General features: G+C 36.1%; 1 protein-coding gene across 2 annotated transcripts in view; it reads left to right on the top strand.

Annotated features, from left to right (window-relative positions):
- The window catches only part of LOC128556891 (heat shock protein 75 kDa, mitochondrial-like), a 42758-nt gene that overhangs the window by 1753 nt on the left and 17360 nt on the right, over nt 1–23645 (top strand). For both annotated transcript variants that reach the window (XR_008370884.1, XM_053542779.1), the window contains exons 2-17: nt 3599–3775; nt 4186–4268; nt 4857–5006; nt 6396–6467; nt 8252–8412; nt 9378–9487; nt 11678–11751; nt 12293–12455; nt 13066–13179; nt 14156–14225; nt 15374–15521; nt 16670–16797; nt 17942–18135; nt 19498–19583; nt 21231–21376; nt 22430–22502. Coding sequence is in view for 1 of the 2 variants with exons in the window: in XM_053542779.1 (XP_053398754.1) it covers nt 3599–3775; nt 4186–4268; nt 4857–5006; nt 6396–6467; nt 8252–8412; nt 9378–9487; nt 11678–11751; nt 12293–12455; nt 13066–13179; nt 14156–14225; nt 15374–15521; nt 16670–16797; nt 17942–18135; nt 19498–19583; nt 21231–21376; nt 22430–22502 (1949 nt within the window). In the remaining variant the exon portion in view is untranslated. The remainder of the gene's footprint in view (nt 1–3598; nt 3776–4185; nt 4269–4856; nt 5007–6395; nt 6468–8251; nt 8413–9377; nt 9488–11677; nt 11752–12292; nt 12456–13065; nt 13180–14155; nt 14226–15373; nt 15522–16669; nt 16798–17941; nt 18136–19497; nt 19584–21230; nt 21377–22429; nt 22503–23645) is intronic.

The following is a 23645-nucleotide window of genomic DNA, read 5'->3' as shown; positions in this document are numbered from 1 at the left end:
TAAAGAAATCTTGGAAAGCTTCTTAAAATGTGGATTTTAAACTAATAATGGAAAAATTGACCAAAAGTATCCTGTACACCCTAAATCAGCTCATATGTAAACAATGGCATGGAGAGAAAAACACATGAATTTCTATGAAATGCTGAATGTTTTAAGAAGAATAGATGTTTTCTGCCTGATATACAGATAAAAAAACTAATATTTACATTTCTTTGAATTAGAATGCAGGAAAAGTTAGTTACCTATCCGCTATACCCTAAAGCACTGTATGAAAAATATTTTACTAGATTTACCTTTTTTTGTCTTGCTAGCCTTTTGTTTATGTGTCTTAAACATGTAGCAGTAGTCGTACAATCGAATTTTGGATAGATCTATCATTGGCATCATTGGTGTTGTAGCAATGTAAGACAGATACATATCTAATAATTCAGAGGTTACAAGTTGGATTTCCTTTCCTATTTGGCAGTATATGTAGTTATTTCTTACATTTCAGGACAGCGTGATAATTTTTGACAGTTGCAGTCCAAACAGTTATTATCCTCTACTAAATTGATTTGATTCAAACTTAAAACCTTAACACCCACATTACTACAGAGTACAAGGTCCAGGGTTCAGATCCTCAGTATGATAGAAACTGATAGTATTTTCAGATGATGCCTTAGACAGCTAGAAACTCAGTAGATCCATTTGATGCCTGGTCCTTCCTTGTTAGAGAGGGATAGAATACAGTGGTTGCTGGTATACATACCACTTCCATCAGCTTTTCTGTTTGGTTAACTGTTCTGCCATGTGGTGCTTGCCTACAGATCATATGACATCCAGAGATCCCTTACAGAAATGTTATATTTTAATTTCTGCAAACACTTGATTTGATCATGTTGCGATTACAACATAAATTTGTTGCAAACATTTTATGAAATAGATGCAGTGATTATTAGATGTTTGTATGGTGTTCATTTTTCAATGACAAATATTTTTTGTTGCAAACAGAGAGGTAGATATCCTGAAAATTTGTTGCAAATTTATCATGACAAAGATTTGCTGTAAATGAAATCTAGCAAACATACAAACAAGCTTGTTGCAAGCCTCTCTCATGCAAGTTACTGTGAGCATCTTGTAAACAATATAGCTGCAAACATTCTGCTGCGAACATCCTGTTAACAGGTTGTTGCAAACATCCCATGAACAAGCTTACCATGATTATCTTGCAATGCCCTTCCAGAAATTGCCCACAAGCAATGTGTTAAAAACTATTGAAATGAAATAAATGGGAAAAAAATATGAACATACAAGTTATAAATTCATATAAGTTGTCCCATTGAAGACAGTGACAAAAGTTTAGACTTCCAGATGTCACAGCCTTTTTCATATGACAGTGTATTGGGTTACTGTGGAAATGCAACACACTTGAACACAGTGCTGATGACTGTTGAAAAAATATTATGAAAATTTCTACAAATATCTCATCAAGTCATGTGGTTATGGGACGATCTGTGTTTGAAAAGAATTGAAACCACTGCCTTACCCTTGCATGATCATAAGAGGCAACTAATAGGGTCTTAACACTTGGTTTTGCTGTAACTCTGTTATTCCAGCAGGTATGCAAATTTTGATTCCATACCTCATGTTTTTATTTCAATGTAAATGAGATGTGGAACCAAAAGTTGTAGTCCTGTTTGGCGCCATATAACCTATACTGTGTTGGTGTGCCGTAAAACCCAAATAAATAAATAAATAAAATAAAATAAATGATAACCCAGATGCTAAAATTGAAAAAAAAAAAAACTCTGCATGCACAATTTTGACATTATCACAGTTGAATCAAAGCAGACAAAGTTCCACGTCTTTTTCTCCATTCAGCTCTGATAAAGATACCTTGAATAGTATTTGCCTTTTCTAATAAAAAAATAAAGATGTTTCCTATGTCTAAAACTTGCTTTCAGTACTTTTATAACTTTATATGTCAGGCAGACTCATTTCTGTTGTTGCTTACTTTGTCTATTTGTTAGTGTTTTTGATTAGCTTTTTTTTGCCTTTTGGAACTTCTTTACAAAATGTAGATTAAATTAAAGATTGGCAGTCAATAAAAAAAATGGACCAATCTGTTTTCGGTCATGTTCACTTCAACAAAGAACTTGCAGGCTATATCAATGTCAGCAATTTCTGTAGCATAATTGTAGCAGTTTTGCAATATATTTGATTTCATAGTACCAGTATCCTACAGTTATGGAAAAGAAAATTAATTTGAGCCGTGCCATGAGAAAACCAACATAGTGGCTTTGCGACCAGCATGGATCCAGACCAGCCTGCGCATCCACGAAGTCTGGTCAGGCTCCATGCTGTTCGCTTTTAAAGCCTATTGGAATTGGAGAAACTGTTAGCGAACAGCATGGATCCTGGCCAGACTGCGCAGATGCGCAGGCTGGTCTGGATCCATGCTGGTCGCATACCCACTATGTTGGTTTTCCCATGGCACGGCTCATTTATTGTATGTTTTTTCAGTGAAATACCGAAATATTAGAGTGAAATATATCTTGTATGTTCACTATATATTTTTCACTGGAAAGAAACTATAAAATAGGTAAATGGAGTCAAAACACTAAATTAAAAAAAGATTTGTTTGTTCTACTGTAAGATAAGATATCTTACATGAACACCATATCTTACATTTTCACTCACCATTATGCCACTCATGAAAATATTGCATCAGGTGCTCACTCGTGAAAGATATATTTAAATCTTACATTGAAACAAACAAATATCCTCTATCAATTTGTTCAGCTTCAGTCTTGGTCTCAGCATGAGATAGAATTGACAGTTTTAATACTGAATTTTATTTACCAAGTAGTGCTTTCAGTGAAGTATTGTAATATATCTGTGAAATAAACTATAAAGTTTATATTTTCACTGTTTCAAAGCAGTGAAAATATCAGTGACAACTTTATTTTTCACTGGTACAGAACTACACTTGAATGCGAAAGAATATGAATTATAGTAATCTGAAATTTTGCAATTGCCAAAGTATCTTTCAGTAAAGATGTAGATGTATATAGATAACACAAAGCTCCAAGTTAATAAAATGTGAAAGAAACTTGGAAACTTCTTAAGAACTATTTGACAATTTTTCAACATAGTTCCATGATATAACATCATGTACTTGATGTTGTGTGAGTAAAATTGCTATAATTTGGATAAACCCTTTGAAAATACCGGTACTGTTAGAGTCTGTTACGGTCACTTACACATAGCTGATACGTTTAAAGCCAATCTCTGACAACTGCATCAGAGAGTCAACACTTTGGCTCAGTGGTTAGAGCATTGGACTAGCACCCCAGTGACCATGGTTCAATTCCTGCCACAGACAGTTGGTATTTTTCGTCATAAAATGCTATGCTCTTTGATTTGTTACAGCTAAAAGTCGTAAGAATTCATGAAATAAAAAGAAATTTTGGCAGTTTTACATGTAAGATCAAAATATATTTCTCTAACTGAACAACATATATGCAATCGTTTCATTAGTGGTGTATACACTGAAACAAATAGAATCCTTTATTAATTGAAAAACAAATATTTTATCACAAGCTAATTCTTTTTGTAGACAACCTGACCAAGATCCCAATATACCAGTGTGGCTCTGTGTTACCATGGCAACAATCAAAAGGATTTCACACAAGTGTGTCATGTTGGTCTGCAGAAGAAAGTACAAATACAGAAAAGGAGGAGAAGGAGGAAGAAGATTTTCATACTATCATCAAAAATACAGAAAGATCTAAAGGTTATTCCATTGAAACTCTGATAGATTTTTGGGTTATTTAATCAAAAGATCTTATTGATGGGCCAAGGGTCACACTTTTTTTACAGGATTGTTCAAATATTAGAGGTGATATTGTTCCAGTATGATAGGTGATAATGGCTAACACGATCGAGACAACAACTTTGGTTTAAAAATTCAGGACACCTGTGTTTCACCAGCAGAGCATTGCACTGCCTAAGTCCTGCCAGAAACAAGTTCTCAAGACTGATTCTAAAAAGTTTATATGTTTAAAATTTATATGAAAGTAGAAAATGATACAAATCCATCATTTGGATCAGGTAAGTGTCCAGAAAGTTGTATAAAGAAATAAATAAAAGTTGCTAATAATTATTTGAATATATATTAAGATTTTATGTTTTGTTGTACATCAGGTCCATCTGACAAGCTCGAGTTTCAGGCAGAGACCAGAAAACTGTTGGACATTGTGGCGAGATCACTATACAGTGAGAAAGAGGTTTGCTGTCATTGTTGTTTATACTATATACTGCCTGGGACTAATTTATACAGATTGGCAAGACTGCAAAAGTCCCCCAAAATTAGTCCCAGCAAATGAATTAGATGCACGTTCATTTCGTCTTTGAAAGTTGAAACTAAAAACTCTATATTCCTGAAGAAAGAGCAGTGTTGGTCCAACACCATGAAATTTCATGTCCACTGAATTAACTGATTTCACTACATTGCTTTTAAAATGAAGTATATTTTGAACATCAAAATCCTTTCTTTTATAGAAAAGTAGCTTTAATTTATTCATATTTGCACGCTTCCATTTAAAATAATCTTAAGTACTGGGTCCAAGATTATGGAACTGAGTTTGGAGAACAGTCTTAGAATGTGTCATTGCCATTGGTTGATTTCAAATTTGTGTTTGGAAACAATCATTGGGATGCTTGAATTCGGAGACTGATTCCCAAACTCAGTTTTGTAACCTTGGGCCGTGATGACATATAGAGGCTGTTTTAAGTTTTGTAATTTCTGTTCATTACAAGAATTATTTCATTCAGCAAAAGTCACATCTTATTGAATAATTTAATGTTGATTTCAGGTATTTATACGAGAGTTGATTTCGAACTCAAGTGATGCACTGGAGAAGTTACGCTACAGGCAAATGGCGGAGGAGAATGTAGAAGACAGTCACCTCCCCCTGGAGATAGATATTGCTGGTGACGAACAGAAGAAAACTATTACTATCCAGGTATAAAATTATTTCTGAAATATTTTTGGTGTCATTTTTATGCCCCCGGCATCTACTGATGCGGGAGGCATATAGTGATTGTCCTGTCCGTTTGTCCGTCATTGAAGTCCGAGTTTATCAATATTTAATTGATGTTTATAATGCATTGTTTACTCGATGTTACTGAATCAATTAAAACATCGATCTTTCATTCAACATTAAGAAGGTTTTTCACACTTAAGGTTTTTAAATCATCACGTTTTCATAAATTGAAAACAAATTAATGGCCAATTACTTCTTTACTTTTGGATCAAATGATCATTGTTATTATAATGCATGTCAAAATAAACATGCGCCACAAATAGATGCACAAAAGAACATGTTGACAACTTGCCATGGATGTTTTTGGATTTACAGGTGACACTTTTAATCCGGCAAATATTTTGCTGTCCGGTTTTCGGAAGTCAATTTAAGTGTTAAAATATAAATGGTCCTTCAAAAATTGTCTGGTTTTCGGAATTCGGAAGTTCCGGTTTTCAAAAATTAAAAATATATAGAAATAAGAACAAGAAAAAACGGGACTTCAGGTTTTGTGCGGTTTTCAAAGGTTTCCGGTTTTCAGAAGGTCCGGTTTTCGAAAGTTCCACTGTATAAGCTGGTATCCTAGTATCCACTAATGGGAATGAATTGAAACTTCACACACTTGTCCACTGTCATGAGCCGATAAGCATTATGCAGGTTCAATAACACTGTTTTGCATTTTTACTAAATTATGCCCCTTTTTCGACTTTTGTATTCATTCAATTGACAAGGCTGTTAAAGCTAATATAGCTTTCTGTCCAATTCCTGAAATGTTGTATTGTAGATATTTCATGCTTTTCGGAATAAAAATATGTTTAAACTAAGGCTGTTGAATAGTCAAGCGTTGCTGTCCTCCGACAGCTCTTGTTCTGTTAGATTGCCAGTCTCCTTAAAATTTTCAGAACACTAACAGAGCCCTGTTTTCACTTTGCAAAGCAGTTACATGAAACTAATATCTGATACTTTTACATGTTGGGATAAAGCAGATAGAAAACAGGAGATCTTTCTTTTAACAGCTACCAAGATACCTGCGGGATGTTACAAAAATGTAAATCTGAACATTTGTATAAACCGATTTTGAATCACTTGTCCCTCGTCAGTGTTGGTTTGAGACCAGCATGTGTTCTCGTGTGAAAATGCCATGCAGCTGACGTCTAAAGGCAGGTGGTTCTACTTCCATCCACCATGAAAGAGTCACCATTAAAGACCTGGACTGGGTCATGTGACTAAAATAGTGATAAAATAGAAAGTTTTATAATATCAGTCTTTAAAGATGTGTTAATGATTTTTCATGCAACCAATAAAAAATATAATATTTTCATATTTTAGGATACAGGAATTGGTATGACACGTGAAGAAATGATAGAAAACCTTGGAACTATTGCACATTCCGGCTCAAAAGTATGTTTTATGATACTATATGCATGGTTATTATTAAACTGGGTACATTGAATTTTCTATACTTTGTAATGAAACTGACATGTTTCCTGGTGTGAATGTCATTTTGTAAGGAAGCAAGGCAGAAGTCCCTTGTTTATTTTATTCATTGTCATATTTCAACAGAATTCTACTAAATCATTATTATTCGGTGATTTCGTAATTGTGTCAAGCAATGTAATTAGGGCTTATAACCTGTGGTAATACATCTCCACATCTCCACAACTGAGCTGTGTAGTGAAAACCCATCTGTCAGATGTTTTAGCTTTGTTTCATACTCCCAATATAGTAACAGTTTATATGGATATCTTTTGAAAATATAATTTCATAGTTCAGTTTATGAACAATAGGATAAGAAAAGTACATCCAAACTGAATAAATGCATACTTACAGTGAGGTAAATAGGGTCATAGTAAGTCCATAATACATACTTTGTTATTGTGGTATTAAGAATGAAGATAAATGTACAGTAAATGAAATTACTGAAAAGTACATCATTATTTGCTATTGTCTTATCTAAATGGCCAACTTCCCACATAAAAGTTGAGCTAGGTCAAAATAATGTGTCATCATTTTGTTGCTCAGATGCCTTCAATAGATATGACAGTGCCTGGATAACAGTGAGTAATCGATAAAGAATAGATCTGTGTGTTCACTGTTACAAATGCATATATATTTTCCTGATTAGATATGCTTTCTATTTGCTACTCTTCTAACAGTTGGCTTATTAGTTGGTATCTAATATTTGATATTTAAATGATAATGGCATTTGCTTCAGTGAACTTTGACAATCTACGGAGGCCTCTGTGGTGGAGTGGTTAAGGTCGCAGACTTCAAATCACTTGCCCCTTACCGACATGTGTTTGAGCCTCGGTCGGGGCATTGAATTCTTTATGAGAAGAAGCCATCCAGCTGGCTCACAGAAAGTCGGTGGTTTTCTCAAGGTGCCCACCTGTGCTGAAATAATACATAGAGGGGCACCTGGGGGTCTTCCTCCACCATCAAAAGCTGGAAAGCCACCATGGGACATTATAGGTGTTGATGTGATGTTGAACCCAACAAAAACAAAAAAAAATGGCATTCTCCGCCATGGGTGTACATTCACTATCAATAACTGAAGACAAGTAATAAGGTTAAAACCAAACACATTCGATTATGACACATTTGCAATTGTTTAGTGTTAAAAACTATGGAATGCCGCATCAGACTTGAACATTAAACTATATGAAATATTCAGCCTGTGACAACTTGATTATTGACATTTCTTACCTAGCAAGAACATAGTTGCTGATGTATCTATATTTGCTTCCATTAGGGTTCTTCCAAAAAGGCCCTGATTGATCTTTTCTTATATCAGAATGAACAAAATGTGCCCTTCAGATTTGTATTTATAATTGGAAATCCACAATTTCATGTGGTTCTACCCAGGTACCCACCCATGATGAAATATTGCACACAGAGGCACCTTTGGTCTTTCTTCACCATAAAAGCTTGAAAGTCACCTATAATTGTGCTGGTGCGACGTTAAACACAACACAAACAAACAAATAAGACAGATTTATCTCCAATGACTTTGGTCAGACCCTTAAGTTAAATACCAACAAAAATAGATATTTTCCCATTGCAAGAGCAGTGTAGCAAAATAGGATATGCTGACTGCTAGCTGAAAGTCAAAAATTGAACAGTCAGCTTGCATTGTAGATTGTGCAACATAATGAACCTCACAAAAATGAAATGTTTATTTTCAGGCTTTCTTAGACACACTGAAGGACAGTTCGGATGCAAACAAGAATATTATTGGTCAGTTTGGTGTGGGTTTCTACTCGTCATTCATGGTAGGACATCAGGTTGATGTGTACAGCAAATCATACAAGCCTGGATCTAAGGCATTCAAATGGTCCTCAGATGGGTAGGTCACACAATGTTAATACATAACTCATCCAGTCCTAAACTTGTTAAAGTACAGCGAAACACAGCCAGCTCAAACATCAATGGCTTGTGCACCAGGGGTGACTGGACCAACTCTTGTGCTGCCAGCTTTTCTCCTGATAATTTAAACCTATGATAACTTGAGCAGTTTGCTCATTCCAATGTTTGGTGTTTTACTCTTCTCATTAAAAGCACTTAAAACATCAGGCACACTATAGAAGTGAGTGTTGTATGATTGAAATGAAGATTGAACTCTCGTCTGTACACTGAAGAAAAATTTGGTTTGTTTTGTCCCCACCAGAAAATGCATGGAGCATTTTGGCATATTTTAGAAAACTTTCTACAGTTGTTTTAGGAAGATTGCAGATCTACAAATCTTCAATGCGTATCTTCTTTGTGGCGATTTGATGAAAGATGTGTCTGAAGTAATTCTGTCCCTAAACGTCTAATTCATGTGGAGAAAATGGCATTTACTTATGAAAACAGGTCAGTACTGGTACAGAATCCAGGAACACTGGTTAACCTGCCATTTTATAACTGAAATACTGTTGAAAAATTACACTAAACCAAAACAAACAGACAAACAAGCAGTTGTTCTAAATAAAAACTAAAAACAGTGATTCACTGAGTTCTCGGCAGTCTTTAACCTTTAGCCTGCTGATAGCATGTGTTTCTGCCTTTGCGACCAGTGCAGACCAAAATCATGGTCTGCACTGTTCGCTGTTCAGTCATCAAATTTTCAATGAACTCCCCTTTGAATAATAAATGGTACTGCCCAAATTGAATGATGGACCAGTCCATTTTAGAAATTTAGCAGGGTAAAGGTTAAGATATGCAAACAAGGTTCCTGCTGCTTTAGTCACACACAAAAATCATTGCCAAATAGAGACATAACTTTTATGATTGCGTAAGTTTGAGAAAGCTTATTTTGGTTCCCTGTTTCAGCACTGGTACCTATGAGCTAGCAGAGGCAGAGGGGGTACAGAGAGGAACCAAGATTGTCATACATTTGAAGCCAGAGAGTCATGAATTCTGTGTGGAGAGCTACATCAAAGGTAGGCTTGTTTAATCTTCCTGTATTACTCAATGGCAGAAAATACGAATCTAATGTGTTACAGTAGATTTGGCAGTTTTGGCATTATTTTTATTTCACATTTTGTTAGAAAACAGAAATATTTGTGTTGTGAAGAATTTGTGCTTCATGTTGTTTGTTCTTGTAAAGTGTTTCCTAATATTTCACAAAGTTTTGAATTACTGTGAAATCATTTAATTTCGTCGGCACGAAATTTCGTGGTTTGACAAAAACGGCTGTTTCGTGGGGACGTAAATTCGTGGATTTTCAATTTTTGAAAGAAAAAAAAATAAAAAAAATAATTATTTCCACATGAATAAATCTACTAGTACTTCTGTCCTAACATGTGAAACCTACATGTGTCAAACAGCGCTACCATGGTTACCGAATTTGCAATCGACGCCGCGGGAGATTAGCGAGTGATCATGTGCCGATTAACGACTGCGTTATCTATAATCATACGACCCCTAATTTGCAAAACTTTTTAAAACTGTGAAATATTCAATGAGAAAAGTCGGCGCCAATTAAAAAGTGTCAAAACCGTAGCACCTTGCACGATTAGCATTCATGATCGAAACAAATATAAAGTTGATCATTTGATCGTGTTTAAAACAAGAACTACTTATTGTACTGCAAACTAAAACACACTATTATACATTTAAATAGTGCTAGTATAACCATAATAATTCTTATATAAGCTATTATAAACTGGTCCGACTTTTTTTTCAAAATGAATGGCGCGTCTGCATCTAAAACTACAAGAAGTTGAACTTGTGCATGTGTTATTTCCTGCCGAGAAACGTGTAATGTGAATTAGGAATTAATGCATCGGATACGAATCTTACAATTAATTTGTAATATTTAATAGTTCCAAAGTCGTAGTATTTTACTACATGTCAGTAAAAATAAAGGCTAGTGTATAAACATTGCATAGTGGGACCGAAAAAAATCATATAACAGCCGTATTATAGTGCAGGTGGCACGTGACGCTACGTCAAACTTCTATACTTAGTATCTACTTTCACTTTGACAAACTTGTCATAAGCAAACCACGGGTACATTTGTAAATGAAATAGTCGGTTTTGTTCCCACGCATACTTACGTTTATCGTTGATGGAGTCTCCATAAACTACACGAAAGCTGCAGGTCAGTACAGGCCGCATGCATACAACTACGGATCAGGTCGAACGGCTATGGTGTCTTGTTTGGCGACTTTGCGTGCAATTAAAAATCGTGGGCATAATTTGTTCGTTGGGACTTAAATTCGTGGTTGAGCTCAACCACGAAATCCACAAAAATTAATCCCCCACGAATAATAATGATTTCACAGTAGCTTGTTTAGCAGGCCCACTTAGCTCAATAGGGAGAGCGCAGATCTATGGATCTCAGGGTTGTGAGTTTGATCCCCGGGCATGGCATATGTTCTCCGTGATGATATGATAAAAGACATCAGTCGTCCTCCATCTCTGATTCATACATGTGTGGAAGTTGGCAGTTACTTGCGGACAACAGGTTTGTACTGGTACAGAATCAAGGAACACTGGTTAGGTTAACTGCCTGCTGTTACTTAACTGAAATACTGTTGAAAAATGGCATTAACCCAAAAACAAACAAACAGATCTTCACTGTACAAAAAACATGTGTTTGTGAATATTAGGGAATATATAATCATTATGAATAGTACCTAATTTATAGTATTTTGAAAAATAAAAAATGATGAAGAAGATAATACAGTATATCAAATAGAAATACAGTGCAGCTTTTCTTTAATGAACACCACTGGGAAGACTGAAATCTGTTTGGTGTACAGAGCTTATTGCTCTTGTTTGTTCATAATTTTGTCCAAGCCACCATGGCAAGGAGGTTAAGGTTGCTGGCTTCAAATCACTTGCCTCTGACCACTTATAAAAGAAAATAGAAAGTTGCCATAGAATTTAGATGGGTTTTTTTTGTTTGGTTTTAAGTTGCAGCTTCACAGTTTACATTATATGGGTCTTTCCTGTCTTTATTGGGGGAAGAAAACACGAGGTGCTCAAGCACAGGGAAGAAATATTTAAAGACACCATATGACTTCGGATGAGTAATTTAACCCAGTAAAACCAAAAACATGAAAACTACATTTTGATTATTTTAAAACATTGATTGATTGAATGTTTTTTATTCTCTAATATAGATGTGATCACAAAATACAGTAACTTTGTTGGTGTTTCTATCTTTCTGAATGGCAAGAAAGTCAATGTAGTGCAGGTATTGTATATTTTTACGGTATATTTTTTTATCCTAACCATCCATAGAACAGCAAATGATAGTGCTGGTATATGTTTTTTCCCCTAACCCTTCATAGAACACAGCACAGGCAGTGCTGGTCCTCTATTTGGTTGGAACTACTTCCACACTTCGAGAAAGAAATTCAAATGAAACTGTATATAAACTTTATAGTCAGAGTTATCCTGCTATTGAAAAGTTTTAAGGTCCATATTTTATTCGACCATGTGGTATTGTAGGGTTTTTGACATTTTCAGTGATAACTGAAGAGTAAATTGATACTGTGATAACTGAAGAGTAAACTGATACTGAACTATTAATCAGTATTGTCTCTCAGACGATAATTCTTTACCCATAAAACCGGCATGTCTGCCTTTCCACAAATAGAAATGAAGTTTTAACTTACAGAGGTACAATTGAGTCTTTCTTTAGAATGATATCTAACATCAGGTTATGACATATAACTTAATGTTATGACATAGCAATACAGTCTGTAAATGTTTTACGTTTTGTTTCTCTCAAGGCACTATGGACTCTTGACCCTAGGGAAGTCACGGAAGAGATGCATGAAGAGTTTTACAGACTGATCGCTAATACTTACGATAGGCCCAGATACAGTCTCCACTATAAAACAGATGCTCCACTCAATATACGGGCCATTTTCTATGTACCTCAATATAAACCATGTAAGTATTTTACGTTCTAATACTGTTATGTCAGGTACTTTTATGTGACTTTGTAAACATTACTGTAATAACGCAAGGTTTAATGTTCATGTTAATTGTCAGTTTTTCCACAAAAGTAATACTGATATCATGCCCTTAGAATATAACCTGCTTCATGCTCAGAGGAGCTTATCAGCCTTATTCTGCAGCAGATCGACAAGACAGCTATCATGTTAAATAACATTTTTGACTTAAGGTAATGGACCAGTCCTGTAATGACATTTGGACATTTCCCTGCTATTATGTATCCTCCATGAATGATATCAGCATCCTTTGGCCATAAACAGAAAATTATTTTTCATAACAACTGGAGAAAGGCAAAATAGCAAACGGAGTATATTTAACTGAACAGAAGTTGCTGGTTGTCATTAAGGGACTGCTACTTTTACCCTTACCCTGCTATATTTCTAAAAATGGACTGGTCCATCATTCAATTTGGGCAGCATCATTTGTTATTCAAAGGGGTGGTCACTGAAAATTTATTGACTGAATAGCAAACAGTGCAGACCATGATCAGCCTGCAAGGATGTGACCTTTCAAATCTATGTAAATCATTTCTGTTTGTTTTTAGCATTGTTTGACATGAGCCGGGAGACAGAGGTCAGTCTACAATTATACAGTCGGAAAGTTATGATTATGTCCAAGTCAAATACGATATTACCTAAATGGCTTAGATTCATGAAAGGTAATTTTCAATAACATTCTTGCCTTCATTTTTTCCTGGTGTATTTTAGGATTAAAACCTTTACTTCTGATGTGTCCTGAAATGATTGTTATACAGATTGAAGCTGCCTCCCTGGTAGAGAGAGGTTAAGGTATCTTGTTGTGAATCTCATGTTACTGGTAGGAACAGTCCTTCCTGGGTTAAATGTAGGGGAGTTGGCCATCGTGCTTGAGGAATGTTGCGAGTTTTTAAAACCATGATAAGAGGTATGTCGAACTAGATTAAGGCAAACGTCCAGTCTCTCTCTCTTTCTCTTTTTGGGACACTAAGAATAATTACTGCATAGCTTTGGTAAAAAAATTGAGCTAAAGAAAAGCTTCAAACAGCTATTCTCAAGCTGAAAGACAGTGTATCCTTACCTCATAGTTGTTAAGGGTCAAGGTCACAGCATATCTGTGACTGAAAATTACATTCCCAGTTACCTCTAACAGGTCATCATGGAGGGTAATGTGTTGTACAGATCACTCTTGTTGTATATCATAATGGAATTGCATTAACCTAGGTTGTCTGGGTAGGAAATCGCCTGTTTCTTGTGTACATAGTCATAGTGGGGAAAGTATACACGTTTCCAATCACATACCAGGGATAGATATTATTGTCTTTAAAAAGGGAAAAACCCTCTCTAAAATAGTGTACACATAAGTGACATCTCTATAGAACTATTCATATTATTACATCAAAAATTATATACATTATGCTGGGAAATACCTAAATCTATTTGTCACTGCAATCTATTTTTAATGTGTCAGGCAAGAAAAATGATCTTACATTTCTGCTGACAGTTATACAGTCTGAAAGGGGATGTCATCTCAATCCTCAGGACAGCATGGATAAATACTCTAACTTTTGTTCTTTCATTTCACGATGTCCCTTGGTTTGGGAAAACACCTGTCTTGCATAGGAAGGGATGTAAGATCCTGATAATTTTTGATTACAGGAGTTGTGGATAGTGAGGATATCCCACTGAATTTAAGCAGAGAATTGTTACAAGACAGTGGACTTATCAGGTATATTCTGGTTTCAATGTTTCTAAACATAATACATGTACCGAAACCAGCACATAAACTGAATGCTGTAGATTGGGTCATTTTTGTGTCACTTTTATTATCAGATATGATAGACAACAGCCATATTCACATTTTGAAGAATTTACAATGACTTTTTCTGTTAGAGATAATGCTGCTTAATATTTGTGAATGTTTAGTTTGGTTCTCAGTTGTTGATGAGAATAAAGGAATAAAACCTTCACATTTATTACCCAAACGGCAGTAGTATATACTTAAGAAATGAAATTTTTTTTGAAACTACAGAATAGGATCGGGAAGTTCATGAATCATCTTAAGTAACGTTCTCCCTGACTACACATGGACATCATCAAAACAGCAGCAGTTGTAACATGGCGTAATTTTTTGTCAGTTAAAGAAAGAAGGAACATTAGTGATGTCCGTTATGAGTCAAATAGCTGCATGATGCCACTACTCTTATGAGAAAAGTTCAGGATAATTTTCATCATCATGTTTAAATAAGAATGTACCTTCTTGTGATCTATTGTCTGATTTAGCATGGTTCATCCTACCCTCAAGGTTCAATTCCTGTGCATCTGACCGCTGAAATCAAATGATTAACTGTGTGTGAAGGCCTTGATTATTTTGTAATTGTCGGTCAGTTGTTAATGGTAAGAAATCCAGAAACATTGGGGCATTAACAGTCTACTATATAAAAGTGGAGGTTGTATATAGATATATTCAACCGAGTTTAAAGAGGCCAATGATATCCCGCTTTTGACCACAGTACTTTGCTAGGAACCTAGTTCTCTATTCCGAAATTAGAAGGCACCCATAGATACTTTTTAAATTGATATGACTGTGCATGTAATTTATCAGATGCAGCTTCCTGTTCACATTTTCTCTCTTCAAGTGCAATAAGGCATCATTGGCTTAAAGTCTCAATGGGATGAGCAAAATACTTGAGTTATCCATCGTTTTAAGTGTTCCAAAAATAGAAAAAAAAAACAATCAAGGACCACATTAAGTCACTCAAGTCAGCCCTGGTACTTGTGCCACTGATGCTCAAGCGAGTGATGTTTCACTGTTAATACAAGAAAACAGATGTACTTAGTATATTTGCAACAATGTTCTCATACTGTGCATTACAGAAAGCTGAACCAGGTGCTTACAAATCGTCTGATAAAGTTTTTCCAAGATAAGGCTAAGAAAGACCCTGTGGAGTATCACGCTTTCTATGAGGACTATGGCTTATTCTTCAGAGAGGGTATAGTTACCTCCCCTGAACAGGATACTAGAGTAAGTATTTTTGCACATGATCTCTGTAATACAGTTGTGAGTTCAGTTGTAATAGTTCAGAAAAGTGACATAAAAGTTTTCCAAGCTGTTTGTAAGTACTAAGACAAATAAGTAGTTATCCCAAGGTAGTAACAAAATGCTTTTACAAAGGTTATGTTACCTGTATCATTATATACATGTGCACTCAGTGAAATGTTTCTCATGGTAGTTACATGTGGTGTTCTTTTTAGCTCACCTGAACACGAAGAGCTCAAGATGAGCTGTTGTGATCATGCTGTGTTCATAATTCATCTTGCGTGTGAGGGTGCGTCAGTTGTCAACAATCTCTTTAAACAAGATCTGGTCCAAAACCACTGAATGGATTTTGATGAACTTTGGCCCTGATGTTCCTTGAATGGTCTTCTACCAAAGTTATTCAAACGGTTCCGCTTGATTGCACATAGGGGCCGCCAGAGATGAAAATAGTAAAATCTTCAAACGACATCTCCTCCTAAACCGCCGGTCTGATTTTGAAATAATATCACAGAAATGGTCTTTATGTAATCTTCTACCAAGATCATTCAAATTACTCGGATACGTCAAAAAAAAATGGCAGCCAGGTGTCACTTTTCCATATATATATATATATATATATATATATATATATATATATATATATATATTGGAAACATAAAAATCTTCCTGTGTGAAACTGCTGGCCTGATTTTAAAATGATTTCACACAAATGCAGGTCCTTGTGTGCTCTTCTACCAGGATTCTTTGAATTATTTTGATTTGTCAAAATAAAACTGCGGCCGCCAGAGGGCTTAGGTCACTTTTCCCTATATATAAAATTTCATGTATGAAACTGCTGGCCAGATTTTAAAGTAGTTCCATGCATATGGTCTTTGAGAGACCTGGTACAAAGGTCGTTCAGATTATTTTGATTCGTCAAAAAACATGCCCACTAGAGAGCGTGGTCACTTTTCGCTATATGTATATAGTGGAAACTTTGGTAAAGTGTACTTGTGGGGAACAAGTTGTTACTGTTACAGAATCAGGGAACATTGATTAGGTTAACTTTATACCATTGCATAACTGAAATACTGATGTAAAATAGAATCTGTAAGATCAAACAAACACATATATCTTCTTTCTTGTTATGGCAGGAAGGCATCGCAAAGCTTCTTAGGTTTGAGTCGTCCAAACTTCCAGCAGGGGAGAAAACCAGTATTGAAGATTATTGCAGCAGAATGAAGGCAGGAAAAAGAAATATATTCTACTTGTCAGCTCCAAGGTATGGTAGTATTTCACAGTATATTTCAGTTAAATTGTGATTTAAATGTGGTGGCTACAAGTCTTGCAGATATTTTGGACGAGGTGTGAACTGGATGCAAACTGAGTCAGATATCTGCACCGATTTCATGTTTTTATCAATGTTGCAAATTGGCTGTGATAGTTTGACAGATGCTGCTGAGTGGGAAGTCATTTCACCTTCACTTCTGCTTTATATGTTTGTGTCAAAGTTTCTGGTTACTTGTGGAGAAGAATTAAGTTCTAGTATAGAATTTATAAGCACTGGTTTGGTTTTAAAACAGAGTTGAATAGCTGAAACACTTGAAAAACAGTGTTCAACCCTGTCATACAAATACATCAATGAGAATGTGCACCACAACTAAGAAAACAGACTTTTTGAAAAGTAGATGAATATTATGAAAATTTTATTTGTATAATCATTTGTTTTATGTTGCCTTTGTGGCCAAGTAGATAGGGTTGCTGCCTTCAAATCACTTGCCCCTCATCACTGTGGGCTCGAAAACATGCTTGGTCTGAGGAAGCAATCCATCTGGTTTATGAAAGTTCGGTACCTAGGTGCCTGCCCATGCCAAAAAATGTGCCAAAAAGGGGTACTTTGAGTCTTCCTCCAGCATAAAAAGCTGGAAAGATGCAGTATAATCTAAATTGTGTCATTGTAACTGTCACCCAGGCCCTCCGTGGCCGAGTGGTTAAGGTCGCTGACTTCAAATCACTTGCCTCTCACAGATGTGGGTTCGAGCCTCACTTGGGGTGTTGAATTCTTCATGTGAGGAAGCCATCCAGCTGGCTTACGGAAGGTCAGTGGTTCTGCCCAGGTGCCTGCCCATAATGAAATAATGCATGGAGGGATACCTTGGGTCTTCCTTCGCCATCAAAGCTGGAAAGTCGCCATATGACCTGTAATTGTGTCGGTGCGACGTTAAACCCAACAAATGTAACTCTCACCCAGCAAAAATGAAACAAAATACTTAATTTTGAATGTCTGCTATTAAGCACTTTCATGCTGTTTTGATGTTAAACCTAACCAACTGATCATCTATCAGAGATGTGAGTGTATTTTGCAGATTGGCTTTGTTAGATCGATTGTTTATGAACTTTTGTAACAACCAATATTTCTTTTTCAGTCGAGAAATTGCTGAAGGATCTCCATACCTGGAAGCATTGCGGAAGAAAGATGCTGAAGTTCTGTTTTTGTATGAACCATACGATGAATTGGTACTGATGAATCTCGGACAGTTTGAGAAGAAAACTTTGAAATCTATAGAGAATGAATTAGTGGAAGACAAGGAAGACAACACCAACACTGTTGATGAAAAAGGTAAAATGTCTAAGCTGAATAGAAAAAGCTGTGTTTTCACCTAGTTATGAGTCCTTGATACCTTGATTTGTATCAGATAATATGTGTTTCAAAACTGTGTTATAAAAACTTTCTCTCAAATGGTCTTTGTACCCCCCGACAACAAAGTTGTAATGGGGGGTATACTGGTTTCAGGTTGTCTGTCTGTCTGTCCGTAGATGCAATCTTGTGCGCACCATCTCTCCTTATCCCCTTGACAGAATTTAATGAAACTTCACACAAGTGATCAGTACCAACAGTAGTTGTGCATGGGGCATGTTAGGTTCTTTTAGAAAAAAAATTTGCAGAGTTATGGGGCTTTGTTTTTTTGTTACTATACTATATACATAGACACAATCTTGTGCGCACCATCTCTCCTCATCCCCTTGACACAATTTAATGAAACTTCACACAAGTGATCAGTAACAAGAGTAGTTGTGCATGGGGCATGTTAGGTTCTTTTAGAAAAAAAATTTGCAGAGTTATGGGACTTTGTTTTTTTGTTACTATACTATATACATAGACACAATCTTGTGCGCACCATCTCTCCTCATCCCCTTGACACAATTTAATGAAACTTCACACAAGTGATCAGTAACAACAGTAGTTGTGCATGGGGCATGTTAGGTTCTTTCAGTGACAAAAATTGCAGAGATATGGGACTTTGTTGCTTGTTAACATACTATGTACATACAGTCTGCATATGCAATCTTGTGCGTGCCTAATCTACCAAACCCTTGCACACAATTTAATGAAACTTCACACAAGTGATCAGTACCAACCCTAGTTGTGCATGGTCATGTTACATTCTTTTAGATAAATATTCTGCATAGTTATGGGACTTTGTTTTTTGTTACTATACTGTATACATACAGTCTATATACATACTGTCCACATAATTATGCAATCTTGTGTGCGTCAAATTGCAATGTACTGTGTCAGTGCATGCGGGGGGTACATTCATCACCTTTAGTGCTAGCTCTAGTTTGTCATTGATCCCTGCTTTGTGTGTTGAAGTTTGTCAGCTACTTGTGGAAAATGTCAGTTTATCAGTTCAGAGATGACAAATTTGATCCACAAACAACTGCAAAGGCAATAATTTTTGTGACATGCTTTACAAAGTATAACACATTTAATGTCATTTTTCCTTTAATTCAGTTTGATGTGGGGAATTATTAATGATATGCTTTCAGCATTGTGATACTAGTTCTGTAATTGAAAAAAAAAACAAAAAAAAGCACTGAAAACATTTTCTTGTAATTTTTTTACTAAACCTGTAATATCTGTAATATCTTTGTTTAATTTATACCACTAATGTAGCTTATACACGTTTTATGTTTACAGATGAGAACAGTTTAAAGCAGGAGGAAGCTGAGACATTGATGAATTGGTTAAAGTCAACACTTACAAACAGAGTGCAGGAGGTCAAGGTTTGTATCTTACTGTTTCCTTTATAGTGGCATACCACCAGGCATGCCTCGCCTCGGTAGCCTAGTGGTAGAGTGTCCGCTTCGAGCGCGAGAGGTCGTGGGTTCGATCCACGGCTGCGTCATACCAAAGACGTAAAAAATGGTACTAGCAGCTTCCTCGCTTGGCGCTCAGCATTAAGGGGATAGTGCTAGGACTGGTCAGCCTGGTGTCAGTATAGTGTGACTGGGTGGGGTATCATGCCACATGTCTATGGCATAATACTCCAGAGAGGTAGCACTATAAAGTTGGGCATTGTGCTCACTGCTACAAGTAGACACTGTTGTTTATATGACTGAAAAATTGTTGAAAAAGACGTTAAACCCGAACATACAGACACACTTGGTCAAGGGTAGATATCTTTGGGCTCAGTTACCCCAAAGGTCATGGTCATAGGGGGTCAGATTTTATAACATTAGAAGGTTAAAGCTCTGTTTGACAATTACCTCTTAATTACTGCTTGTTGCATTATCAGACTCTGCAAGGGGACTTTTTTTAGCAATAGTCTAGACAGTTTTCGCTTAGCACAACCCAAATTTCAAGGTCACTGAGGAAAACTTACCCATTCAACTCAAATTATTTTTGTTGCTCTTTCTCTTACCACTTTCTTATGTTACTCCATATTGTTTCTAAGTGACACATTTCCCATCATAACACATCCTCCAAAAAAATACAAAAAATAATTGATTCTTTGTAAGTATGGTAATTGTACAGCTGAAGTTGTCGTATGGGTTTGAGCCTCACTCGGGGCATTGAATTCTTCATGTGAGGAAGCCATCCAGCTGGCTTACGGAAGGTCGGTAGTTCTACCCAGGTGCCCGCTGTTAATGAAATAATGTATGGAGGGGCACTTGGGGTCTTCCTCCACCATATGACCTATAATTATGTTGGTGTGACGTTAAACCCAACAAAATAAATAAATAAACAAAGTTGTCATATTTTATTATACACCCATCTCTGAAAGAGCGGGGCGTATTATGTGAACACCCGTGGCGGGCGGGAGGCATCCAAAAGCATGTCCACTCTCTAAGTCAAACATATTTCATCCCATCTTCACCAAACTTGCTGACAATGTTTGTGGGCATAATATCTTGGCCAAGTTCGATAACCAGCCAAATCACGTCAGGCACTCTTAAATTATGACCTTTGAATTACTTGAAAAACTGCAAATTTAGCCTTGTCCGCTCTCTAAGTCTAACAGTTTTCATCCGATTCACCAAACTTGCTGATAATGTTTGTGGGCATAATAGCTTGGCCAAGTTTGATTACCAGCAAATTCGCCCCAGGCACTCTTGCATTATGGCCCTTGAATTACTTGACATCTGCGAATTCAGCCTTGTCTGCCCGCCTAAGTCGAACAGTGTTCATCCGATCTTCACCAAACTTGGTGACAATGTTTGTGGGCATAATATCTCAGCCAGGTTCGATAACCAGCCAAATCGCCCCAGGTACTCAAGGATTATGGCCCTTCAATTAGGCCAAATTCGATGACGGGCACATTCTGTATAACTAACACAGTAGAGAGATTTCTATCTGTTATATGGACAAGTGTTTCTATAATAAGTTGGAAAAAGAAAAATTTCAAACATGTATATTTTCATTTATTTCAGATCACCAAAAGATTATCTAGTCACCCATGTGTAATTACTGTTAAGGAAATGGGTGCTGCCAGACATTTTCTACGTACAACGATTGCTGATCAGTCACCAGAAGAAAGATTCCGAATCCTTCAACCAACACTTGAGATTAACCCTAGGTGAGAGCTGATGTAGTTTGTTCAGGATTTGGTAAATGATTGAAAACTTGTAGCTCTAATTTATGTAGTTAAATTTCAGCCAACCAAACCCATTTTGCTTTCATCTAATTAACAGGTATGATTACTTACATATGCAGATAACTTTTGTAACAGTCAAGCAAACATGCAGTTAAAAAAAGACACAAATTAAGTTGTAAAATGTATAGAGAAACTGCATAATCTGTTAGTAAGACAAAAGTTTTAGGTGAAAGAGATATTTAGGTGTTCAAAAATACAATTTTTTTTGACTTTTATCCTCTGACATTTTCATTTCTTTTGAAAATCATGATACTTGGGCGGTATCCATAAAAATTTTAAGTCTAAAAGTTATATTTTTAAGTGCTGAATTCTCATTTAGCTCTCTCAATGGAAAATTGGAATAGGTTTTAAAGGAACTTAACACAAGTGTTTGGTCTGCAGGTGCAGGCAACTCGGCAAAACTTCATCATCACAAGTTTTTTGAAAAGATATGGCAAATTATATATTTGCTGCTTTAATGTAAGTCTTAATCTTTAATCTGCTGGCAGCAAGTGATTTTGCTTTTGCGACCAGTGTAGACCAAGATCTGCACTGTCCATTTTTCAGTTACCAGTAGTGAATTTTCATTGAACACCCCTTTGAATGATATGTGGTGCTGCCCAAATTGAATGATGGACCGGTCCATTTTAGAAATTCAGCAGGGTAAAGGGTAAGGTACAGTAAGACATTGATCACTCAGATTTGCAAGGGGTGAACAAAATGCTTGAAGTGTCCAAGGTTTCGAGTAATCAAATCAAAGAAAATACAGGGAACCAGTCGGGGACTATATGAATTGCTCATATGATCCCAGTTGCTCAAGCAAATGGTGTTTTGAGGTTTATATATAAAGATATACATTGTAGAATGAAGATCGAGTAGAATGTTGCACCTGCCCTAAGAGGCGAATAGGTCTCTGTGTAAGCCCATTTAAGATTTTGTCTTGCATATAATTAAACATTTTTCCAGGTTGAAACCAATGTATTTTTGTATTTTCAGTCACTCTTTGATCAAACAGCTGAACAAATTGCAGTCCAGTGACCCATATTTGGCTAAACTTTTAGCGGAACAGGTATGTACTTTACAGGACTATATGGGAATTTCTTCATAACCTATAGTATTACTGTGAAACTTCTGAATACCAGACCCTCAAAAAAATTAAAACTTCTGGAAATCAGATGACTTTCTTGGTCTCAGTTTTCCGCCTTCTATTTTCTATATAGACTGTACTTCTGATTTCCGGAAATTTCAAATTCTGAACACTGGATGATAGATTTGAAAAATTGGACTTGTTTCAGTACAGTTTAAATTCCAAAAACAGCTACACACTAACAAGTAGACATTTGTTCAAATGCAAATCCGTGCCTCCAGGAAAATTTCTTTTACGATTCCACTGTTTATCAATTAGCAGTGACCAATTGTTTTGACATGCATTAGAAACACAACCCATCAATCAAGAGATCCAATTACTGCAGAAGATCATGTAGATGAGATAATAATCTTTCATTAACCCTTACCATGCTAAATTTCTATAATGGACTGGTCCATCTTCCAATTTGGGCAGTACCATTTATCATTTGAAGGGGTGTTTTACTAAAAATTTACTGACTGAATAGCGAACAGTGCAGACCATGATCAGACTGCACGGATCACTTGCCGCCAGCAAGCTAAGGGTTAAAGAAATGATTAGAGGTTTAAATTTTGATGTTGAGATGAAACATTTTCATGGTGGCCAGACTGATCTCATGTTTTCTCAGTGTTGGTGTGTAATGTGTGAGGTCATCTGTCTTCTTGTTTTAACTATTTAGTATTAACAGACAAAGCAAAAAAGTCATTTTACAATGAAACAATTAATGAAAATAAGGCGAATCCTAATAAACTATGGGACAATCTTAAGGATCTGTCCGGTCAGTCAGTGAAACATCAAACAAATTTCATAAATGATGATAATGGGAACCCAGTCCAAAATCCTGAAGAAACAGCCAATATATTCAACAATTACTTTGTAAACGTATTCAAAAGTGCACATGAAATATCAGAACACATGTCAGACCAGCAAAGGTCAAAACTACAGTCTTTTGTCCAGTCACACATTACACAATCACAAAAATTCTCTATTCCACCTATTTCAGAAGAATTTTACTGAAACAATTAAAATCATTAGATACAAGTAAATCAACACATCTGGATGATCTTGGACCAAAATTTCTAAAAA

Source organism: Mercenaria mercenaria, chromosome 5, assembly GCF_021730395.1.
Source record: "Mercenaria mercenaria strain notata chromosome 5, MADL_Memer_1, whole genome shotgun sequence".
In the NCBI taxonomy this organism is placed as follows: domain Eukaryota; kingdom Metazoa; phylum Mollusca; class Bivalvia; order Venerida; family Veneridae; genus Mercenaria; species Mercenaria mercenaria.
Note: the sequence above shows the minus strand (reverse complement) of the source record. Positions and strands in the feature narration are given on the sequence as shown.